Consider the following 16,355-nt stretch of genomic DNA (forward strand, 5'->3'; position numbering starts at 1 on the left):
TTTGACTTTTTTCCCCAAATTCAAGTTTAAACTTTTGGGAAAACTTTAATACCAATGATGAATCATTTTGACCCATCTTTGCTGCTTGTTGACCAGAAAGAGTGAAAGATTATAAAAAATAAGTGAGCAAGAAGGGATGTTTGGGGATAAATGTGCTATGTAACTTCAAAAGATGAAATGAGAGTGAATAAAAAATGGATCAATATTGGAGCCTAATCCCTTTCATTTGACAACCAGGAATTGAGTGTGGGGATTGGGTCGGAGGGGTTGCTTATTAATTTTTCATTAACTTTGTACAATAAATGAAAAATTACATGTCATCATTAATCCACTAGTAACTAAAATATAGTTATTTTACAAATTGTAGACATCTTGGTAGTAGATGCTATCTTTAAATAATTATGATTTTTTATGTAAAAAAATGCACACCTAAATCCAAAGTGGGGAGCTTTGATCAGTTGAGTGACTTTCATTTAAACATTTACCTATTCAAGCTGTAGAGCTGAAATGTGAGACTTCCCTTTTTATTTCTGATATTAAAATAAAAATTTGAATGAAAATAAGTTGATAAATATAAGTGGCTATATATTTGTACAAAAAATATAAACTCATTGGCATACTGATTGACGTTGACTCAACCCACCACATGTCATAAAGAATACAAGAGGTACATATTATACTCCTTAACTTTCATAAAAGTATGCAAGTATCATTGGTAATTTTGAAACCAAATAATTTCAATGAAGTGACTGAAATGTAACATAAATTATGTAAAATCAAAAAAGTTAAATAGTTAATATTATTATAAACTTATGAAGGAGATAATATGGATACTAAGGCTCTAGATCTCTAGTCTTTGGTTTACCATAGTTAATAAATATATCCTGATATTGTATTCATTTCTAATCCATCCAAGTAAATTTAAAACAAAATTTCAGTAACTCGTAATATTTTAATTATTCAATTTATAATTTCTTTGTTTTATCAATCATTAAACTTTTGATTAAAGTTGATAACAATTAAACATGGTGCAAAATATTTTTGATAAAAACACAATAAATGGTTTTGAGGGATTCAGTTAATATATTAATTCATGGTAGTACATAGCATTTAAGTAAATATAAATAAATTTTTTATTAATGAGCCCATTCTACTAAAGCAAAAATCAATTCACGGCGAAAGGTTAAAAGATATTGTAAATCAAATGTACAATGAGAATACAAAATCAGAATACAAGATTAGTAAAATAATCCTATTTAATAAAGACTACTTAACATCTTAATATGGTTATTGAGTATACCTGAGTATAAACCAAAATGATCGTCATTGTTTTCAATCTTTCATGTTTTATCTCAAGAATCACCATGAAAAAATTAGGTTTTGTTTTCATACATGAGAATGATTTTTTATAATAAATATTCATATAAAGTATATGATTTTTAACTCTTTTGTGAAAACTAATGCATGTAAAGAGATACTATTCCTCTCTGTAACGGTAATAACTTATAATTAACTGAGGTTTGGGAAGAAATAAAACAATTATCTACAAAATTATCACTATGATGGTTTAAAAACTCAGTACATGTGTATATTATAAGTAAGTAATTGGGATATCAGGATATAAATATGGTATATTGTGTGTGTGGAGTAACCACTTGCATCAATTTGAAGATTAATATCCTTTATTCTTGTTTCATAAATTGATCATTATTTCCAAGATAATGAAACGGTTGAAAATATAGGTCAGTTAAACATTTCCAAGATAATGCTTCTTATATTATTTTCCCTAGCGCCGCTGGGCCATCCTGGATTTGAACCAGAGACCTCGCCCTTGAAGTAAATCATTGTACCTACGATCCAAACAATTGGGGGAGATTCAATACATTCAATTTCAGGGGCGATCCATCCCTCCCTAACGCAGCATACAGCTCTCCACTGTACTGCGCTCTACAAGTGTGTTTACTTTTTCCACCCTATGATGTTAAAAATATTTTAAAAATCAATAAATTATTTCTGAATGGATTGCATCTATAAATTCTCACTTCTCATTTGTATTTCATCAAATACTATCGAATATTTGATTCAATTTTATGCCATCATTTCTTTATCCCAGGTCATGTCAAAATATATTTTCCATTATAGGAACTGGTAATTGCTATGGATAGGTCAAATATTCCTGTAGGTCAAAGATGTTTTGAATTGAAGAGATAATTTTTTTTCTAAATTTTAATATAAAATGAAAATGGCTCTTCAAATTTATGGTCATAATAATTCAGCATATTATTTTCCTTAGGACTGTTATAAGTTTCCCTTGGGACCTAAGGATGGATCCTTTTATTTTTAGTCTTAAAATATTATACAAAAAATATAAAAATGATATGGAAAAATAATGTGACAAACGGTAGGCACATGAAAAAGAGAAATTAGTTTGATTAATATCAATAGCCTTGTCATTTAACTCAATTTGGACAAAACGTTATAATTTTTTTAAATCCTACAATTGTATAGCAAGATTTTCCACAAGAATGGGGACTTAGAAACATTAAGAGTTAGAATTTAAATCATTAATAACATACATTCATACCATTTCCACATCATTATCATGATTTTGTGGATGTGAGATAATGAAATATTACATGTTATTATTCATTTCATACATATTTATATTTGTTATTAAAAATTCTTCCATAATTTATATTTAATTTGATATTCAAATAGAAAATACTATGCATAAAAATTAAGATAAAATTTATTGTAAAAATTCCCTTAGGTTAATATAATTTTTTTTGTTATCTTATGATATTTTCCAGTTTTTCAAGATTTAATTTATATTTCACAGTTAGTTAATTTATTTAATTTTGAATATTTGATTTAAGGATTTTTTAATATTTATTTGAGTATTAGGGCCCTAATAATCATAACATCAGAATCTCAAAGCAGATTTGCAAGTTTCCCAGAGGTTCAGCAAGAGCATATTTATGCTTAGTGGGTCGCAGAGAAGAACTGGTGGGATAATTATATCAAGAAGTTTGAGTGAGGACGTATAAGTTGAGAATATCAGTGTTATGGAAGAAATGAATGGATCAAATGGGTTGTGGAGCAGGTTGTAGAGTGGGTCAGGACTATAGGTCGCAGAAGCATTCCAACAAGGAGGGGAAAATGGCATGAAATAATGTAGCTCTTGGATGCATCTGATCCTGATATATGGGCTGTCCAACATACTATCTGGGCTCTCCAATACTGATGGGACAGACAAATTATATAACAACCCCTTTTCTTCACTACATGGTGCTAAAATCTGGGTCTTCAAACCCTATGAAATATCAACACTAAGTCCTAGTGTGTTCCTGTAATCGTTGAAAAGCGTAGATCTGGATCATTTCACATGAAATGCTTTTCCGCGGAGAAAAAAATAAGTTTGAATCAAGGGCTTAGTTGCACAGATGATTTCTCTCCCCCCTTCTTTATTTCACATCCTTGAATTTAGTCCCAGTTCAATATCAGAGGCCATACTTCATCAGATTTCTTGGTTTCTCTTTTTCTTAAGGGTGTCAGACAGAGAGAGCAGTGATCTAAAATGTTGATTTGGAGAAGAAGAAGAAGAATAAAGAAAAATAATATCTTGGGTAATAACTAGTGTGAAAAAAAAGGTTTGTGTTCTTTTTACTTCATTCACCTGTTTCTCTCATCTTGTTGATAGGTTCATCCAAGAAGATAGTGTATATAAAAATAGCTTTCCAATTCTCAGAACACACTAAAACATTTTTTCTTTAGCAAATTCTTCATCCCTATCTGAGCCCAATTCTTCTGCTTGCATCACCGCACCCACGATCGTCACCTTCAACTTATAGGTTAAGGTAAAATTATGTTTTCCAATTTTTTTTTTCCCCTGTAAATCCCTAGATATCTGATAAATCTTGTTGAAATTATTAAAACTAAAATGGGTATTGATCTTATATTTGAAACTTATTTTAATGGGTTTTGGTTTTTTTTGATAGAAAGTGTTTTTACATAATATCATAAATAGTAAAGCACTTGTAAAAATTATAGACATATTTGTTAACTGAAAATTCATTTCTTTAATACCTGCTCTCAATGGACACGACCTTTATGATGTGCTTAGCATAAATTATTATTAAATTTGTTGCATTTTCAGAACGTTAAAATCATATTTTAACCTTAATTTATGGTTTATCAACTGGGACCATTGATGGGGACTTAAATAGGTCTATATAGAGTCATCCTTTCATGCATCTCAACACACCAAAATATTTGAGAACATGTTATGATAATAAAAACAAGTATTCACTAACTCAATGACACCTGCTCCATATGAATCAACCTATTTAAGTATCATTGAGTTAGTAAATATTTTATTATTTGTATTTTTATTATTATTATAGGAAAGCAGATTTTAAATTTTAAATTTAGTTAGTTCAACAGATTATGCCTCCTTTTGACATGGTCCCTAAAGAGAGTTAAGTCGGATATTTTCTCCTCCTTGAATATCCAACCTCATATTCTGATCCAGGTTATGTCTTAGGCTTCTCATTATCTCCCATTTTCATCCAGAAATTAATATTTTAATTACATAAATCCTAGAATTTAAAAACCCCCAAGAAAATAGTATGAATGATCTACTTGATTTAAGAGAATGAAGTGTAATGGTCTCAAAACCCAATGAATTCAATAAAAGACTGAATATTAATTTTATATTATCTATTTTTAATGATAAATAATGTATAAATTAAAAATATTTTTATTTAGATAAGGCATAATCATGCATATATATAAGTATCTATTTGATGTTATCAATAGGAATGTATAGAACAAAATTTTAAAGACTATTTGTTCTCTTATAACAATCTCATCATAATTCCCTTAGTCATTATATGCATTCATGGAATTCAATAATATGCATCATATGTGCATTATAATGGATATATTCTATTAATAAATATTGAACAATATGTGTAATGTGCAAGTAGCTCCTAGGGCACACACATCTCCAACTATAATTTTTTTAAGAACGCATTAAGTATCATTTAAATATTTCATGAATAATATCCTTAATTATATATCAAGTCTATAGTTTTTATTATCAATTCATGTGTATTCAAGTTTTTTGTCTCCATAATATGCTTTAAGTTTAATTGAATGGTATTGAGATATAGCATTAGAGATGTTTCGATAAATATATTCTTCAATGGAGTTTAGGATACACTTAACTGACTTCCTTGCCAATGATTCCATATATTAGTGGTTAATTATATCTATTTTTTAAGTGTAACATAAAAGATAAATACATACTACATGTCATGAATATACTCATTTTTTGGTTTTATTATCTTCCAATTTCCTCTATTTAAACAAACCATAAATAAGTATCTCTCATGCTTAAGTATGGATTCAAATTCAAGGTAACATCTTTAATACTAGTTGGTTGGAACATAAAATAATTGAAACGATTAATTAATTTAAACTGCTATTTTTAAACCATTTAAATATACTCAAATTTTAGTTCAAAAGTGTAATTTGATGTAATTAATGTAAAAGTTCAATATAAAAAACTGGATGAACCTCCCCTTCAAATGAAAGATAGCAATACTAATAATCCTATTGGGTCAAAGACCTGAAAGATAAAAATGGATCCTTTATGTTTTATATAATGGTATATTATTATACCAAATATTAGAGTATAAAAGCCATATAGTTCTTATTTCCTAACTCTTATGTTTCTTTCTTTTAGAGACCTACCATATATCACTTTCTTTTCTTTATCAAATCACATCTTTTTTATTTCATGGAAAGAAATAATATATATATATAATCTTATTAAAATTTATCAACTCCATGTTCTTATAGAGATAAAGATGACAGAGATTATAAAAAGGAAATTATGAATTATATATCCCTGTGTCTCTTATTATTCTTGGTGTAACATTGGATTATGAGATATGATGATGTTTATGTTCCAAAAAAAATATATCAACGGATTTTATTATGAATAAATATAATATCATTTAGTTCATGTGAATGGCACACACCAGAAGATATAGTTACTTAAATTTTGAATTTTCTTATGATCATTGTCTAGTATGCATAAATAGTTGGCTAATAGAGTGGAATTTCAATTAAGTGCCGTAGTGACACAAAAGTATATTGCATTATCTCTCTTAAATAAGTGTAAGTATGTAAACTCACTCAAATATATGTATAGTGGAAGTGAGGTCGTCTCCACAGGGACTGGCCTTTAGAGGTGAATTTAATGGTTGAGTTATAATTAAGGAGAATTAGGATTATATGTAATAATAACTGCTAATAAGTAGTGATATAGAGAGAAGTGATGAAAGGGAGAGTTGAGATAGCGATAAAATAAGATCGCTATATCATCTCATATGATTAATATTTTTTATTGATATTAAAAATAATAAGCAAGTAAGATTATAAAATAGATTTATAGTTTTAGAATAAAGGATGATACTAAGATAAGTAGTGGAAATAAGCTAGAGGGAATAATAATATACTATTCTTAGTAGAAGATAGGTAGGTTATTTATTTAATTAATAGCAGGTTAAGTATAAGATAGGAGATACATATAATAGTGATGGATGTTAAGATTTAGCTAGATAGTGAATAATATTATTCTATTTTAATAAGATGTAAGGAGAAGAAGAAAATGAAGAAGAAAGGGACAACACTTATGAAGATAGGGAGAGGAAAGGGTTATTAATTAAGATATAAATCAATGGAAGAGTATATATATATATATATATATATATATATATATATATATATATATATATATATATATATATATATATATATATATATATGCTTACAATTTTAAGAGTAAGATAGATATGTAGGAGAATATGGATTATCTTATTTATAAGAAAATTGAGTAGTTAGATAGTTAGGTTGATAAAACTAATTAAGAGTGAATATTTATAATAATAATGATTTTTAGGCAGATTATAATAATAGAGTGTGGGCTCTATATGTGTAATATTTAATATATATATATATATTATATTTTATAAGGTAAACTTTGGAATAAAAATAGTGAAAATCGTGTAAAATGCTCAGTGCATATAACGTGTTCAATAGAATGCCTCAAAGAGGCCGCACCATGTAGTCACAATGAGAATAATTTAAACAGAAAAATTTAACCAATTGTATGAAATTTATCATGAATATGAACTAGATATCTGCTGAACTTGCCTCAAAAATCAACTCGGATTGCACTGATTTAGACGAGCAGGGGTAGGAGTGCTAATCACTGCCCCTAAACCATGATATGCATCCATGCTTGTCTTCCTCCATGCTAGTGTAGATCCTGGTTGTTCTAGACCTCCTTCGGCACCTTCTTGAGCCAGCCAAACCTCCCTAGAGCCATCACCCTCTCCAATTCAGTTGGATGTGCCTACGATGGCTCTCTCCCGTTGTAGAGTGTTCTGGTCAGAAGATGATGAAATTAGGGGATCACCAGCCCCTTTTAAGGCATAGTAAGTACTCCCTTGGCCGTCGAACTGATGGTTCGGCCTTAGGGGTCCTTCGAGGGCCACTAGATGGCCTGTGGTCCATCCTCGTCACTGGAATATGCTGCTCGCTCGACGGAGTCAATGGCCAAGGATGGAGATGGATGGATCTGGCCCTAGCTGTCCAATCTCCTTAATAGTTGGACCAACAATTGTGATTAAATCACAGCCATGGTCCACTCTTAAGTCGTGCACCCACCATGCCACATCAATCCTATTCGCCAGTAAGCCACATCAACTGCCTTCTTCCTGATTTGCCAACTTGTGTGGCCCAGCCGTCCACGTCTACGGCTGAAGCCAGTCATAACTCTGCAAAAGAGAGAAAGAATATTAAAATCATGTGTTTTAAATCTCACTGTCTGATCTTCTCTAAGAAGATTAAATGGTTGAAATTATATCTCCACACTTAAATCAGCCCATTATGACACGGGCTTTGGGCCTGGTCTGCTCGAAGCCTGGTCATGATTTCTCTGGAAGCCCGGTCATGATTTCCTTAAGTTTGCGGCCCGTTGGGCTGGGATCCATCTTGTCGCTTGTCAACCCGGCCCGGCGCGCAAATGAAAAGAACTGGTTAGAAATTATCCCATATCAGAAACTTTAGTAAATAGTGCTGCTATATAAATATTGAGTGGGCATCAATATTGAATAAATAACAACTTCCCTTTTCGTGTGCATGTGCGGGAAATAAATCTTGCAACTTGGGCCTATTTGTGGGCCTTATGTGGGCCATGCTAAGGGTTGTCCTTGTGTTGGTTTGCTTTCCTGCCAGCACTTGCTAGTGCTTACGAGCTGTAGGCGAGCCTGAGCACTCTACGCTTGCATGCATGTGGCTGGCTTGTGCTCTTCTCCACCAAGATAGCTGCCTTGGCTGCTATCAATATTTTTTCCTCTTCATATATATATATATGCCATGGAAAATGTAGAATAAACACTAGAGAGAATTTCTCCCAATAAAATTCATAATTTTAAAAATCATTTTGCACGAAAATATTTGTGCTTATGAATTATAAAAAAATTAAATTAAAATTTGTTGTTTTAACCAAATGCTACATTTAATGCATGAGATGAAAACTCATATAAAGATGAAGGTAAGATCAATAAAATGAAAGTTATTTAAATGAACCTTAGGTTTTAAAATTGTGTTTGTTTGTCATATTTTCACTTCATCAGCATTAACAAGTGCAGTTGGCAACTAGATCAAGTTTTTTGACTTGTTGAATAATCTAGGAGTAGTCCAACTTTTGTTGAATTAACTTGGTCCTTGATTTTGTTTTAGCTCATTGGAGACTCTTCTGAGATAAAATATAGTTATTCTGGAGATACTTCAGGCATCATATTAGGACAAAGTTGAAGCTCTCGATGATGATTATAGGTTGAGTAAATTTTACACACCTCCATGCGGAAAGGAGAAAACGGATCAAGAGAAGAAATCTACCTAAAATAAGTAACATATATATGTACCTCTAACCATATAAATAGCATTTATATGTACCTTTTAAAGTTACTAGTTTTTTTGCTATTGTTTTACATATAGAAACAATGTAGTCAATATAACAGTTTGGAAGGCATTTCTAAAATATGAGCCATATCTATTTTGCTATTTTATTGAATGTGTTGGTAAAATAGTTTGTAGTTATAAATAACCACACGTGAAATTAATCATCCAAAGTTTGAAGAAATATTGTCATCATATGTTTTAGAATCATACATAATTAATGTTGGTATTTACATGTATTGAGTTTAGGGCTACAAATCTATTTTCAGATTATTTTTTATTTTACATTCATTTAGCTCTTTATAAAGGGTTGATTAGTTTGTCATAAGGTTAATTTACACATGTATTAACTTAGAGGATATTGGCCTGTGAAGCAACCGTGGACCAGAAAGTAGAGTATTCTATGTTCATGTGGTTGTTAGTGTGTGATACTGGCATCTAGAGTTAGCAAAAAATAAGTAGCTTTGACCATTAAATAATCAAGTACAAGCCTTTGATCCTTTACTTCTTTATAGTTAGTTTTTTTTAAATGGTCTAGTAATACATAATTCAGGTTGATAAAACGTGATTGATAACCTTTAAACTACTAGTGGATATAATCAAGAAATGTCAGACTTATACATTTAAGCTAATGATGTATATGTTTCTCAAACTTGAAAGATTTTGAGGTTATTGAAAGTTATTTTCATTTCACCCTCCACTTAATGGAATGGGTCACCCATTCCATCTCTATCGGTCTTCATATGTGATTCAGACCAACCGCTTGTTATCAGTATTGAAATATGGAGTAGATTTCAAGGTATACTAATATGATTTTTCATTCAACTGAACCCTAAATTTTCAAATGGTAGATAGAGAAGGGAACATGGCTTAGCAGTTAGTACAGTAATAAATTAGTATTAGAAAGTTGCTTTGGTCATATACCTCGAAAACCTACCAAGAATCAATTAGCCCATGACAAGGAACTGAATGAGAAAAAGAAGATATTCAGACAGATGGGAACAATCTAATGATTTCATTACAAACAACAAACTATCTGGATATACAACTGTAGGTACAACCCTACTTACATGTCTCATGAAGAAATCCCTCTATGTCTCCAAGTAAAAGCCTACCTCAGACTCACCTACATCTACATTGAAGAAGAAGAAAAGAAGAGCTACCAGATTAAATCATCGCCCGGAAAAGCCTTCCAATCTTATTGATTGTTGCGCATCACTCCACCACGCTGAATTGTCCTGGGAATAATATTGTATATAAGGATATATAAATTAGGTGACATGGGCGAAAGAGTAAGAAAAGCTTTGAAATCAATAAGAAAATGTAACACGAGTTAAGGACAGTCCTTTAATCTAAAACAGCAGAGTTGCTTCAAGTTTGAACCCGTTAAAGACACCAATTGTTGATTTTAGACGAGTATGAACAGAATATTCAATCCCCATGTAAGTGTAAAGAAAGATAAAATAAAGGATCATAGTAAATTAGACAAGGGTTTGGCGTCAGCAATGACGATGAGGAATCATCATCCACCAGTTGATGAAAATCAGTATCAACTGCAATTCATTGATGCCTAGACATCAATGATGATGATGACAACGAGACTCGGTGATCAATGCACCTAAAGTAAATGTATTTCTAAGCTTTAGTGCACAAAAAAACTGAAGGCTTGGCTGGAGGAGAATTAAAAAGTCAAAGATGTAAGTTCAATAGAGATGAAGCCCCCCCCCAGAGGATAAACAAAGTCAAAACAATGATGAATGATTTATAAGGAGCAGAAGTTATGATAAAGAATATCATAATGTAAGGTTCCTCATCTTCATTGCTCCTGAAGTCACACCTTCGGTATTTGTCTCTATCTTGCTTTCCAAACTCATACTTGGGATAGGTGGCACGAGTGTACGAGCAGGATAGAAGGAAGAAATCCATAATCAACTCATACTTGTAGGATTCAAGCTCTTATCAACTGTGCAAAAAGCTATAGCTGATAGCAAGGGTGCTACTTTTTATCTTTAAGCAGGATGTTAAGAGCATTTCTGCACGAGAATAGTTTATGAGGTCATTATCTACAATAATGATGATGAATTCATTATCATCATCCTCATCTACCTACTGTCAATGAAAATTGCTTCATTGTCTTCGAAAGTAAGGGATGATGGGGTTGAATTCATCATCATTCACCAACTCTAAAATAGACACAAAGCATTGTATTCTAAAAGCATATTACTTGGGATGAAATTTACCCTCAGAAACTGGGAAAAGAACTAATGGGTTCAGTGGAGCCTACCTCCCATGAAGTGACTGAGAAGAGTTTACAGGCAACTTGGAAGTCCCCATCTTGATTGCTGCCACCTCCTTCTCCATGGCGGCAACCTCCCTTCTCATCTTCTTCGCCTCCACTTCCATTGCCTTGGTCAACGTATCCACTTTCTTTGCCAACATCTGCGCCTCACTCAGAAGCCAATCAAAGAATAATGAGAATACTTATTTAACAAGCACTAACATAGTAAGCTCGATAGTTTTTGTTTTTAACCTCAATAGCATCGTCTTTATCCTTCAAGCTCTGATCTTTCTCATGGCACGCCTTTCTCAGTGTTATCACCTCCTTTTGAAGCATGTCGTAGAAGACACCGGAGACCGTGTCCTCAGTTTCTCCGGAAGGAACTACGGCCACCTTCTCATCGGCACTGTTCTTCCAACTAACATTACTCTCTACCGTGGGCTTCTCTACGCAGACATCAACAGACTTGTTCATGGAAAAGCTTGGGCTTATCCCGTTTGGAAGGATCCGAGCCCGGTCCACTAATCTGCTGCCACCATCAAATGACTTTGATGCCCCCTTTGCGTGCTTCAGAACAGTGAGAGTGCTTGCTGACAGAGAGGATCTAGATAAAGAGGGTGCCCTCTTTGATAGAGACCCATTTGATAAAAGCTTGGGCGCATTATCACCCCCACCAAGAGACTGGCGGCGGGTTGAGCCATTGCTCGGGCTTCTCGCCTCTGATGGGGAACGGAGATTACCGCCGGAAGACATCCTTAATCCCTCTTCTAACACTTTCAGCCGCAGTTGAAATTTTTCCTGAGGTAGCATAATTTGTTAAGAAACAAGGAAGATCATATAAACAATGGGGATCATTGACATAGTTGCATACTTTAAGTTGAGCCTCAGATCTACCGGTTCGCTCGGCAACTGTCAGCTTCTCGCGAAGTTGCTGCATCTCTCCCTGTCGCCAGACGAAAACTATTTATCTTCGTTGAACATTTTCAGAATAGTAAAAGAAATAGAACTAAAGCTGATTTAAATAAAACAATGAAAAATTAGCAGAAACAGAGATCTGAAAAAGAGAGTTAAGGGAGTCTACCTGTAAGAATCTTCTCTCTTCAAGCCATTGCTTAACGGGCATCACCTTATCATTAGCATCCTTCCATTCGTTGGCCACAACAACTGCGACCCGGTTTGCAGTGACCTTCGCACGGGCCAACTCACGGTCCAGGATTTTTTTCTCTTCCTAGAAGAAGGGTAATTGTAAAAACAAGTTTATAAAAGGAAAATAAATGTATCCACTTTAACTGATAATAATAAAAAATGATGAGTACGTTCATCTCCTGGATTTTGCGCTGGTAATCCCTAACAACATTTGCAGTGGCACCACCGGCAAGAACAGCCTCTTCCAATTCCCGCACGGTCTGACTAAGTTTTTCAACTTCAGCGACCTTCTGACGGTGCAACCTATCCAGGACTTTGTTTTCCTCCTGCGATTTTTTCGTTAAAAGTGCAAGATAAAATATCCCACGTGGAAAAACTAGTAGTGTATTCTACAGTCTATTTAAAAATACCAGGCCAATTTCAAAAAGAGAAAAAATACCTGGCCAATTTCAATCTGTTTCACTAATTCTTGGTTCCTGTTTTGAAGATCATCCACCATGGACGCTTTGACTAAGGCAATCTCCACAGTTCTTTCAGCTTCGAGCAGAGCTGCTTCCTTTGATCTAGTCAATCGATCTAATGCTTTGTTGTCATCCTGAAGCCTTGAAATCTGCCGAGGATATCATCAAAGACATAAAACGCTTGAACTTGATTAACGAGTGTAGATAAAAAAGAAGTAATTCAGCAAGGAAATACTGTTTATTTTTGTATATTTACGATTGTCAATATAATGAAGGCCTAATGAGATACTGGGCTTTAACAGTCAGAGATGTGTAACTTTGACGTTATACCCAAACTGCACAGCCTCTGGACTAAATCAGAAGTTAAAGAACTTCAAATATAGCATCTCATGTTCAGTGGAAAGCCAAGATTTCAAGGAAAAAGGAAACCTTTCCCTAGAAATGTTTTGAAGCAGAAGTGCAGGAAATTGGGTAATCATTCGTGCCAAATGGAGTACATGACGTTTTATGGATTACAGAGATTTCAAGGCATGTTTTATTTTCCATTTGTAACCATCACAGTCTGAGATTTCTGGCGTGTAACTCAGACAATATTTCTTAAACTAAAACAACTTTGTAAAAAAAGAGCCACGAACTAGTCAGTGTAAAATTAAGCTTTGATGAAAACAGGAACCTCTTGTCTTGCTATTCTCAGATCCGCCTCAAGTGGCGCGAGGATTGCTTCGATTGGAGGCATGTCATCATCCTTTTGTGCAGCATGAACCCTTCTCAGTGTGGCTTCAGCGGCAAATTGAGCAGCCATTGATGCTTTCTTCTCCTCATTGATTCTCTTGATTTCAAGATTCTGTCCAAATAGTCATCACAAAATTCAGATTTAGTGTGACAAAAGAGATGGATGCAACTAAAGTTCCTTCAGAAACTTCAATCCAGCCAATTAAGAACGCCCCAGTTGGTTACTTATGCCTTCAGATCATCAAAGGGAACAGACATTTCCAAATATTAAATTTACATTATCCAGAAGTGTTCCGGAAGTGTGTCAATTTATTAAAGATCATTTTTTTATGAAACTAAGCTACCTACCCAAGTGCTAGGTATGATTTGATATCTATTTAAATACCATAACTAGACTCAGCTTCCTAAGGTAAAGTATTTTCTTACCAACTACAGCATTTTAGATACATAAAATATTAAATCAAATAATCTGATCCTAAACAGACATAAAAATCAAAGGAGATTACGTTAATTAAAAGCGAATTGGCAAAAGTAAAATGGTATAAATGCTAAGCTTCTCAGTGAAACGAAATTTCTTGTTAAATCAACAAGCCAGTATGGATTCCTGAAAAGTAATAATATTTAATAACATGAAGCTGACCACTCCTTTCAAAGCTAGGACGCACCTAAACAACAGCAAAACCTTATGGGCTAGAAATTTTCTGTTATAAGATGTACTTCGGAAATTTTTCATTGTTGAGATTAGATGAACACATAGATGAGGACTTTTAGACAGTGACTGTGAAACATAATTAGGAAGAAAAAAATAGTGTAACACGAAAAAACTGTCTAAAAGTCAACTGGAGAAAACAAAATCCTGAAGTTACCTTGCTTTCAAGGAGAGACTCTGTAAGTTTGAGTTTCTCATCCAACTTCGCTAATTCTTCAGAGAGCTGGAAGAACAGGAAGCGCACATTAATTCATAAGATTTTCACCATTGCATTAAACGATTCTTCTAGCATCATTTTTTAAAATAATTGGGAAAATTCTCGTTTTTTCAGCACATGTTCTATGAGAGAAACATTGTATTTGAGACTGTGTAAAATTTTATCTAGCAAAGAAACCGAACATGAAGAACAAAAAAAAAGTTCACGCAGCTTTTCATGGAGGGAAAGAAATCGAGTACCTCCTCGAAAGCCTTCTCCTTGGCCCTCTCTGACAACTTCAACGCCTTTATTTCCGCCCGGGCATCCCCCAATTCCCGTTCTTTATCTGCAAAATCACGCTAAGAATGAGAAAAACAGAACTCAATCAAGAACAAAATTGAAACTTCAAGAATCATTTCCCCACCTCTGACTTCATTTTCAAGCCGATTGAGCTCAACCTTCACCGGATCCGAGCCGTGCAGAAGGTTTACGAGGTCATCCGCGTCCATTCCCTGCTTAATTGAGCCCCTCCTCCTCAAGCTCCCACCCTTACCGCTCTCCCCCTTGAACGTACTAGACCCAATCGCAAGAGCGGCTACCTCAAGCGAAGCCATTTCATCTCCCACAGCTCCCCCATACAGATCGGCCATCACTCTCCCCCCCCCCCGGCAATCACAACCGATGCATCAAAAACAAACTAAAACACAAACATCTCGCCTAAAAATCAAAACAAACCAATCTTAAAACCGTTCTTGAGCGATCCCTCAGCCCCGCAATCACCTCAAAAGCTCCAAGTTCTTGCTAGCTGCTTTTTTCTTCGACACCTCACCAAATCCGCTGATATCAACCAAAAAAACAACAATTTCTTCGTCCGATTGCAGCTAGCACAGAGATTCAACGAAATCCGATCCAGATTCAAAATCCACCGGCGGCGCAGCTCGCCGGAGAGTTGGCCTCAGTCGGAGACTGAACAACGCCAGCAACAGCTCGCCAGTATTCAAATCCAAAGATCTAATTATATATTTATTTTTATTTATTTATCTATATTTATATATTCAGTTATTTGCCTTTGCGGTGAAGTTACCTATCTTTTCCGTTATGTTCGACAAGATGTAATTGTCACCGCCGCGCTGACGTGTCGGTTACTCAACAAAACCGTGGTCATTTTATAATACTAGAGAAATCAGTTTTCACTTCCATTTTCAGTAACAAATCTTTTTTTTGAAGAAACATTTTCAATAACTATGATTTTTTAAAAAATAGTTATGATTTTTTAAACAATAACTATGATAAAATCCTGGTAGGATTGGAGGAGGGGTTATGGGTCGTCATCCGTTTCGTCAAAGCCGTCTTCCGTCATCTATTGTACCGATGACGGAGTCATATTTCCGAGATGAGGGATAACATATGACAGAAAGTGCTTGGATAGCAAGGGAGCCATTTCTGTGATTTAAGAGCGTGAGAGACAGAGCGAGAGAGAGGACGAATGACTCATGGGACTGATGACAGAATGGTGATGATGACGAAATGTGGATTAGTGTTCTGCCGTTCGATATCTGTCCGATATCTGGATAAAGTTGGGGCAGTTCCAGACAGCAGAAATCTGATATGGGACGGATGTTGAATACCCATTCAATACTGGATATCAGGACGGATACGAATATCGGATATATGGATACAGGGAAATGATCACCCATAGTCCCATATGGGAAAAAAGGAAAATAAAAACCAGTATAAATACTTTTGAAGGCAACTTGCAAAAAACACTTGTCTCCTTCTTGCCTACTTTATACCCAA

At 34.0% G+C, this 16,355-nt stretch overlaps 2 protein-coding genes across 2 annotated transcripts in view; one reads left to right on the forward strand and one right to left on the reverse strand.

The window, feature by feature from the left end:
* LOC144704353 (phragmoplastin DRP1C-like) overlaps nt 1–75 on the forward strand; it is a 7,742-nt gene extending 7,667 nt beyond the window's left edge. Inside the window, exon 16 of the mRNA XM_078576763.1 lies at nt 1–75. This exon is cut by the window's left edge and continues 138 nt beyond it. The gene's annotated coding sequence lies outside the window, so the exon portion shown is untranslated.
* A 9,955-nt stretch (nt 76–10,030) lies between these two features.
* MAP70-2 (microtubule-associated proteins 70-2) lies at nt 10,031–15,555 on the reverse strand. The gene is made up of 11 exons (XM_078576964.1): nt 14,983–15,555; nt 14,819–14,904; nt 14,520–14,585; nt 13,595–13,765; nt 12,900–13,070; nt 12,631–12,786; nt 12,396–12,542; nt 12,186–12,257; nt 11,567–12,112; nt 11,321–11,475; nt 10,031–10,274 (listed from the first exon to the last, which is right to left on the reverse strand). The coding sequence occupies exons 1-11, from the start codon at nt 15,206–15,208 to the stop codon at nt 10,235–10,237; spliced, it is 1,836 nt and encodes a 611-aa protein (XP_078433090.1). The 5' UTR covers nt 15,209–15,555; the 3' UTR covers nt 10,031–10,234.
* Between the last annotated feature and the right edge of the window lie 800 nt (nt 15,556–16,355).

The sequence above is a fragment of the Wolffia australiana genome, chromosome 6 (genome assembly GCF_029677425.1).
Source record: "Wolffia australiana isolate 7733 chromosome 6, ASM2967742v1".
Classification (NCBI taxonomy): domain Eukaryota; kingdom Viridiplantae; phylum Streptophyta; class Magnoliopsida; order Alismatales; family Araceae; genus Wolffia; species Wolffia australiana.

Excerpts from the sequence above, each read along its gene's own strand:
- MAP70-2 (XM_078576964.1), bottom strand. The coding sequence starts at position 15,208 with ATGGCCGATCTGTATGGGGGAGCTGTGGGAGATGAAATGGCTTCGCTT. Across the intron at positions 13,766-14,519 it reads AGTCTCTCCTTGAAAGCAAG|AATCTTGAAATCAAGAGAAT; the intron begins GTAACTTCAGGA and ends CTATTTGGACAG. Across the intron at positions 11,476-11,566 it reads ATAAAGACGATGCTATTGAG|ATGTTGGCAAAGAAAGTGGA; the intron begins GTTAAAAACAAA and ends AGTGAGGCGCAG.